At 37.1% G+C, this 8,668-nt stretch overlaps 1 protein-coding gene across 4 annotated transcripts in view; it reads right to left on the reverse strand.

Annotated features, from left to right (window-relative positions):
• STAG2 (stromal antigen 2) overlaps positions 1 to 8,668 on the reverse strand; it is a 38,243-nt gene that overhangs the window by 5,837 nt on the left and 23,738 nt on the right. For 2 of the 4 annotated variants that reach the window (XM_009080225.1, XM_009080223.1), the window contains 9 exons: positions 7,185 to 7,277; positions 5,768 to 5,942; positions 5,211 to 5,350; positions 3,982 to 4,083; positions 2,808 to 2,956; positions 2,148 to 2,276; positions 1,591 to 1,796; positions 975 to 1,164; positions 776 to 859 (listed from right to left, as the gene is read on the reverse strand). In XM_009080225.1, the coding sequence (XP_009078473.1) occupies positions 776 to 859; positions 975 to 1,164; positions 1,591 to 1,796; positions 2,148 to 2,276; positions 2,808 to 2,956; positions 3,982 to 4,083; positions 5,211 to 5,350; positions 5,768 to 5,942; positions 7,185 to 7,277 (1,268 nt within the window). Of the gene's footprint in view, positions 1 to 775; positions 890 to 974; positions 1,165 to 1,590; positions 1,797 to 2,147; positions 2,277 to 2,807; positions 2,957 to 3,981; positions 4,084 to 5,210; positions 5,351 to 5,767; positions 5,943 to 7,184; positions 7,278 to 8,668 lie in introns of all 4 variants that reach the window. The other 2 variants (XM_009080224.1, XM_009080222.1) reach the window with 1 other exon arrangement.

Below are 8,668 nucleotides of genomic sequence, written 5' to 3' on the forward strand. Positions count from 1 at the left end.
ACTTTCATCAGCGTGCACGTTAAAGTGCATATGTGATGACTCCTAATGAAGAGACACTCCACTAAGAAGGTGTGACCTCTGAAGGACAACACTCATTCAAAAATATCAAATTGTGTTCACCTCCATTCACAACATGGACAACTTGACAAGGGTTTTGTGGGTTTGGGTTGGGAAGTTACAGAAAAACTGGTACTAACAGGACTCCTGTCAACTCTGGTGTCAGTTTAGGTCAGACCAACCTGTACCAACACAGAAATGTTGAAGGCAGCAGCTTCTTTAAAAAGAATACTTTTTCTTTGAATAAAAAAAAGCAGCTAAACTCTAAAATTACAACTCGTAAGTCAAAGGAGAAAGAAATAGTACAATGAAGCTGCACAGAAACTTTCTGCCTCACACACTGAACACCTATTTAAAAAACTCATTTTTAATCTTCTGTTTTTAAATACGATTCTGCAGCGTGGAATACATGGAGACGATGATACACATGTATTGACTGTGTCTATCTGCTACACATACCATTTGATTCAACAACCAGTTCCCTTTACTACAAAGCTCACTACTATTCAATTTTTCTGGAATCTGAGTTCAAAAATAAGCAAGAAATGCTATGTACATTTACCACTGGTTTTCTAATGCACCTAAAAACTTCAGGACACAGATAAACACTAGTCAAGAACTAGAACACGTATCCCCCTTAGAAGACGCAGGTTTAACACCGCATCTAATGAACCCTCCCCTCCCCAAACCACCAAAGGAAGATTTTGCTCTCACTCACATGGCGTGTTGCAAGTTGGTTCTCAGCTTGACGTAGTTCATCGCTGCCCTCTCCTGTTGTTGTCGCGCGGCTTCTTCCTGTTGCCTTTGAGCCAACATCCACGTTACTTGCGTGCTTAAAAAGACCATTATTCTATTTTAAACATGTACTGGTTTTGTGTATGAACACTAACACAAAACAGACCTACTCATCTACGTACTTGTAATCGAGTGGAGCTTGGTGGTGCTCGGGCTGCATAGGATAGACACCCATGTAATTTTCATCAGGTCGCAATCTCTTGGGCTCCCTCATTATTGTGGAAGTGAGCTGAGGTGTCTGCATCATGACTGGTGTGTGCATTGACTGCTCCCTGTTCAGCCACATACTGTCACTACTGCTGCTTTCTTCCGCTGGAAGGAGACACAGAAAGGACATCGGTAGGTTTTTTTAAGCTAGTCTAAAAGTGAGTGTTGAAACACAAATTAAATGTGCTCTCTGCTTACTGAGAGTTGATTGCTTTACTTTTTGCCACCAAGTCTTATGTGTGCCTTGAAAGGCCTGGATTTATGAACAGTGGCTGGAGTATTTAATATACTTTTCTATTCTGTGACTTAACACAGCATCGTGCCCTCATTTCCTTTAGGGAATCAATGTAACGTTATTCAGACTCCAAATTTCTAGCTTTCCCACTAAGACACACACAAAATTCATTCTTTTTAAAAAATACATGGAAGCACACCAATACACTCAAGCTAACAAACAGGGATCAACATGTGTATGATCAACATTTATATGAATGTCTACTCTAGTAAATTATAAGATGAGAAAAGTTCTACCTTCAGGTACTTTCCGCTTGCCTGTTGCTGGCTTTGTCTTCTTATTTCTTACTGTAGACCCTCGACTACTAATTCCACTAATCACTGACATAGTATCGTCATCTCCACCAGCTAATAGAGAATTTCTGTAGGACATGAGAGGAAGCCACACATCTTCTCTTCTTAGAGACATCTGAAAGGTCATGAACTTCTCCAAGTAAACGTACCTTTAAGTGGAAAAAAGGTAATCACAAAGCTGCAAAATATCTGTAATAAGACGTTATCATCAAGATAAATAACTACTAAAATTAACACACCCGATTAGATAACTAATTAACAAAAAGGGCTGACCACAGCAAATCCAGAATACGATTTCCATTCATCCACCATAAAATGAAAATGACAACGATAAATACAATTTACCTCCTGTGATCACACTTGACTGCATTAGTGCAAACATACCTTGATGCACCAAGGATCCCACTCCAGGTAAATACAACACACACAAATACATGTTTATTCTGATGCATGTCTTTTGAGGTTATCATGACAAATATTAACATTAAGGAAATACTTACACTGTTCTTTTGTCTTGTCTGAGAAGTTTGGAGGAGAACTCACTCAGAATATCAAGAAACGCCAAATTTAACGGTGGGTGGCTCTCACCTTGTGGGTTAGGCTCCTTGAAAGCAAATTCTATGCCGTCCCTAAGAACAAGTTAAAAATTAAGTCACAAAAAGCACAAACAAAAGAAAAAGTTCTAAGCTGTGTGAGCTACCAAAACTGAACCCCTTTTCATTATGCTAAGAAAGCAGCAATTTGATGTTCCCATATTCTGGGAGAAAGAGTGAACACGAGTCATTATTTGAATCTGGTCACACTTTCTGTCATGGCATTTCTACTTTGCATTGCAAGTTTTCTACATGACACCAACACAGCCACCGCTAACAATGAAGTTGGTCTGTTCTTACTCTTATGGATAAGACATGAAAATTTTTTTTCATTTTAGCATCAACACTGCTATCATCTACTGGATCTTGGAGAACACCAACAACGTTTAACGACTGGGTTTTACTCAGACAAAACTGCAGTCATCTCCCAATTAATAAATGGGCTTTACCACCTCTAGGACTGATGTAATTTGTACTAGCAAACTGATATTGAGAGACCGAAAAGATAAATTTATGTTAGTCAAGAAGTGTTTACAAAAACGGAAGCAATACAAAGCACACAATTACTTGTGTAACATAGCAATAGCTTCTCTTGTTTTCAGCTGATCCAAGCCAAACGTTAAAGCAAAACGTCGAGCAAGTTCCTTTATGCCACTGAATGTCGGTGATGATCTGTCGAAATTATAACCATTTTCTTGAATCATTTCATTGAAAAGCTGTAAGAAATGAAAAGGGAGATTTTCATGTATTAAAAGACTATGCCAAACTTTGGACCTACAGACACAGAACTAAGTTTTAGTTAAAAAAAAAAAAAAAATAGAATGTCTTACAGCTTTTTTTCCCTCCCTCCCTCTTAATTTGACAACACCAAAGACAAACATAAGAGGTTTAGGGAAGCAAAGTCAAGGCTGCCCTTGAAGGGTCTGCACTTCAGAGTTAGACCTTGAAATGCACACTGTCCAAGCACACATCAAAATGTGAATGTATTGGATGACAGACTTCACTGAATGAGGTGCTCTAGAGTTTAGAACACTAAAACTTAGTAGATTTCCCTGATTACACACACTAACAGAGAAGAAATAAACGGAGTGAATTCTCACCAGGTCCCTACTATTACAGTCTGTCAAACTATAAATTCCCAAGTTTTTTTTCAGTTCTTTGCAAAATGTAAGCATAAAGAAGAAATTCCAAAATGGAAACATGCCTTCAGGGTAGCTGCCAAAGACACCAGAAACACTGTCACTGATGATCAGACTTTTAACTATTCACCAGTAGTTGGCCAAGCTAAATATTCTGAACTTCACAATCTTTTTTCTTTAATCAATCTTTTTCTCATTCTACTAGATTTGACCGTAATTCACTTCAACAATCAATTTTTCTATCATTTTCTAGTTTTGCCTAACACACTTATTCAGTTCACCAGTAAGTGAATCAGTCACTTCACAACACGTTTCTGAATATGTGACACTTAAACCACTATTCTAGAGTTATGAAGGTATCACATTTACATTACTTTGTATTTATTTGCCTCTCAGACACTTCTCACAGCACAATATCTGGAAAGCATAGGAAGACTTCTGGCAGTATTTCCGATAGATGCAGAAAATGTGTTTCAGTTTAGACCTATTCATCTCAACCTTCTGTAAGGATTTCTTCATCAACACCTCACACTAGTCATTAAACAACAGGACGTGATCTACATGTATGGAATTTCATACACGCAAATATTGTAAATTCTTACCTGCTGCAAACTAAGAATAAGTGTTTTAGCACACTGGATTTTGTCTATCTGTCTTGTTTTACTCATTGTTTCTTTAATAATATCACCATAGTCATTGTAATACTAGGAGAAACAAACAAACAAAAATGGTTAACTTTCAATGTTAATTAAAAAATTAAGACTACTGAATTCTTCTGAAAACAAAATCTAGGATTTACTTTTATTTTTAAATTGAACACTTTCAAAAGGAAAAACCCTAATATGCTGATCATTACATCAAAATTATATCCTAAACCACAATTTCTTTTAAAAAAATCAAATGAGAAAGAGTGAATTTACTTCTTTTCATTCTTGTCATTAGTATCACTGTAGAGGCAGAATGACCTATTTATCTTCAAGGCCATGACACATTTGCTAATAACACGTGTTCACCCCTTCAGGGTACAAGATTAGAATCTAATCTTTTTAGTAACTCCTGGAACACTGGTGGGGAGTTTTCTATTTTCTCTGCTGAAAGAAAATAGCACTTACAGACAGCATCACAGCTGCAATTTTTCCAATGAAGACAGCTGCCTGTTCAATTCTTTAAGTATTCAGGTTTAATAAAGACCCAATTAGTTATTTAGAGATTCAAAATATATGTAGGGCACTCAGACAGATAAAAGCAGGTTGTCCAAATTTCAAATTTTTTAAGGGAGTCACCAAGGAGCAAAGCTTTATCATGCTCACAAAATGAGAACTTGTATTTTTGTGCAGCTGGGAATCCCAGGAGCCCAAGAGGGCTTTTTTTTTTTTTTTAAAGTAAGATTGAAACAGATATAAAGGCTGGGGGAAGGAGGACTCAAAACTTATTTCTCTTCTACAAAGTTTAAACTTAAATTATTTGATGAGACTAGACAACATGGACGTAGTCTTTGGGAGAAGATTCTCAAAAGGCTGCTAAACTAGTAACTGAATTAAAAATACACCTTCAATCATGATAAGAAAATAAATCTATTAAAACCAACAAAAATAATTAGCAAGTTTCTTCCTTCCCCACTACCCACACACTCGAACTGTGAAACAACTCAGTAATTTTTTTCCCCTACATACAGAAGAACAACTTTTAAAGGCCTACAACTCTGGAGTTTTGAATTCTCCACATTTCGAATCCCTTATCTTGTAAGGCAGAAAGTAGTAATAATGAAAAAATCCACAGCTACTGTATTCTAGAAGTTTTATGAAGTATCACTCCTAGGCCTCAGATTTACCTTCATATATTGCTTGAAAATGTCTGCAGCTGTGTTCATTTCCACCACAGTATATACAATGAGTTTACAGAAAGCTGCAAGTAGATTTCTTCTTTTGTGCAATGCTTCAATTTTGCTAGCTTCATCATCCTGCTGTCCATCTAGAAAGAGTTCAGAACATGAAAACTGTCAGGATTGAAGGCTTATTATTTAAGCATTTACATACAGATAAAACTGATATAGTATGGAGTAGTGGTCAGGATTCAGAACATCAAATCTCAATTCTGATGGTAGTGAGCTTCATTGCCCACTGACAAGTCTGTTCACCTGAAACAGAGACATTTATATTTCTGCCTATTAAACCAAACCTTTACTGTGATTATCCTACATGTTCCCAAAACAGAAAGTGCTTTAATCAGCTGCTGATATTTAAAGGACAAACATATCTCCATGCCCATGCACACCTCTCAATGACAAGAGGGGAAAAAAAAACAACACAAAAACCCCACAGAAGTACACAGACAAATACATTAGTTAGATGGGAAATAACATAAAGGTAACATAAGTTCCGTACAAACCTGCACTATTATTATCATCATCCTGATCAATGAAGACATGATCTAAAATAAAACTGAGTAGTTCAGACTGCAATGAAGAATCAGGAGTGTAAACAAGTGGCTCCAACATGTCACGTCCTCCTGTCATAATCTGATGACTGAAGATCATCAACACATCACACAGAATTGTGAAAGCCTGTTAAAAAGAAACCTTAGTAAATAAATACTTGCTTGGAAAGTGGATTTTGGTTAGAATAATGTATTTGCACCTGACAAATTACTTTGAGCCCAATGGTGTACACAAGCCACTAAAGTCTTAAACAGTTACACAGGCCAACTGTGCCAAAATGTGCATAGCTTCTCAGGGGAGAGTGCTGTATGACAACTGGGTCTCCAAACAAAGATACTGCACAGACGACGCCAACTAAACACGGAAACATTGCAAGACTAAAACACGAGAAGCCTGAAACTTCCAAATTCTGCCTTACAGATGCTACAGTAGGTCACTAGAGAACTTTGTGGACATCAACCATAGAAAGCTCTTCTCAGAGCTTCAGTAATTCGTTATTTGCACCTTCACACCCTTCACCTTGTGACTGTTACACTAGACAGATCTTTGACACAGAACAAGCCTATAAAGTCCCATGAATATTCTTGTTCTAGCAAGAGTTTCAAAGCTGCAGTTGCACGACTCAGCGGACCAGATTTTCAACTTCAACCAGGTTATTATTATCTTTAGCAGCAAAAGGGCTCCTGGCTTCTTATTTGTTTAATTAAACAGTCTACCCAGAAGATAATGTGGTCCTTCCCCTACAGAGTTACTCCTTTTTTTTTTTCATTTTAGCGTTCTCAAGATTGTTAAAGGCGATGACTTAGAATTAATCCTGCTATCAGTAACCTGTGCTCTTCACTGCAACCTCAAACACATAAATATCATAGTAACAATGTGGAAATGTGAAAACATTCAAAAACAACTAAAAAAAAATAAATTCTTTCTTTTAAAGTGCTGTCCCTAGCTCTTCCAGTTTTGAGCCTTTGAATGCACAGCCAGCTCCACAGGAGGTGTGCATCATGAGCACATGGCAAGCAAGAGCTTTGAAATGGAGCTCTCCCACCTAACTTACAAACCAGAAAGCTTCTACAGCTCACCTGTGCAGTCATTATGTAAAGAAACAAACACCCTGAATAAAAGTTTATGTTGCCTAAAATTACCAGAAAAAAACAAGCTGAAATTGATTCTGAAATCCTACATGAATTATCTAAGGAGGGCAAGCACACGAGTACAGCATGTACTCACAACTCAGAGGTCATTCAGCCTGGAACAGCCAGGACACACCACATTCCCACAAAAGCACCGAAAATATTAGCAAGATAAACTTTTCAACTGCTTTAAAAGTACAGTATTAGACGACTGCAAGTATAAACAATGGTCACTAACCTGTTCCTTAACAGCAGTGTTTACATTAGTCAGGTAGTGTTGACAGATTTGACAGAACACTCTCATCTGTTTCTTCAGACGCAGAAGATCCTCCTTTAAAGAGAATGATTTCATGTAACAGTTTTTGCTAGTTTATTGTCAGGTTCAGCGCATGCATTTTCACAGAGCATCCACCACAGACCTCACATGCAGTGGTAACACTCAAATCCACTGCATGATTTAAGAATCACTATTACATATAAAAAATAGCAAGTAGCAATTTCCTCAATTCTGTCATCCTGTGCAGCACAAAAAGAAATAGCAACTGGGATGAAAATCATGAAGTTATTTATTAAAAACACAGAAACAAAAAAAACCTCCTAAGAAACCTAAAAACCCCAATGCCACCCCTGTCCCTCCAAAATTGAGTACATAAAGCATCTGCTCTTTAAAGAGTCTATACTTTCAACCTAGAGGATACATTTTAGGTAGCTGTTCATAACTAAATAGTACAAGGCTACATGGTATTGTTTTATTCTTTTAACTATTGCTTGGGGATAAAGCAGAACGTAAATTGAGAGTTGTTTTCTTCCCCTCTTTCATTGGAAAAAAAAAAAGATAGCTTTCTGTGTTGCCTTAACTTCCCAAAGAGTAGATTACTGAGCAAATAAAGTATCAAACTGGTACAAGTACAATCTGCATGTGTAACAGGCTTGGTGTTACTCAACCAGGTGAAGATTCTAAGCCCATGTAGAAAAGGGGAAGTCATAATACAAAAGACCAAGTGTGCAATCAGCGTCAGTCCAGACAAAGATAAAATACTCCTGAGAGAAGTTTAAAAACTATCCCTGAAATCTGAACTCAAACAAGTCTCTCCCTTCAAGAGAGCAAGTACCACACTGGTACGACATGTCATTTAATCTCAACAGGAATCACAAAGGCAACAGCTGCTTCCTGACAGGAGTATAATATGATTTTAGAACACCCTTACTACACAAAACCTTCTCTCAACATTTACCATTCAGATTAATACACTGACGTTAAGAGAATTACACATGGGAGTATCTTCTTTCCTTTACACAAAATTATCTGTTTACATTTTTATTAACACTGAACCATTGATATAGTCTTTCATTTAGCAGCCTGTATTATAGACCTAATTTGCATCCTTAGTCAACCTGTTCACTAACAGCATACACTTAACACCTAATACTGTCAGACAACAAAGAAAGCCAAACCAACCCACCAAACCTTTTTAGGTATAGTACATTTCTGTCACTTCTGGTTCCCTGCTTACTCTTTGCTGTTCTATTCCACAGGCATTGAACAGAAGCCAACAGAACTTCTGTAAATACCCGGTATATCTGGCAGCAGCTAAATATAATAAAGTAGGTGTAGTTCAGAAGTTAAACCTGTGAAAGCCATAGTTTACCTAATTTTATTATAAAGAAGCAGAAAACAGTGTCAATTAAGGACCAGTTTTCAAGTAAGTTCTTTTCATTCCT

Source organism: Acanthisitta chloris, unplaced genomic scaffold (genome assembly GCF_000695815.1).
Source record: "Acanthisitta chloris isolate BGI_N310 unplaced genomic scaffold, ASM69581v1 scaffold13758, whole genome shotgun sequence".
NCBI lineage: Eukaryota > Metazoa > Chordata > Aves > Passeriformes > Acanthisittidae > Acanthisitta > Acanthisitta chloris.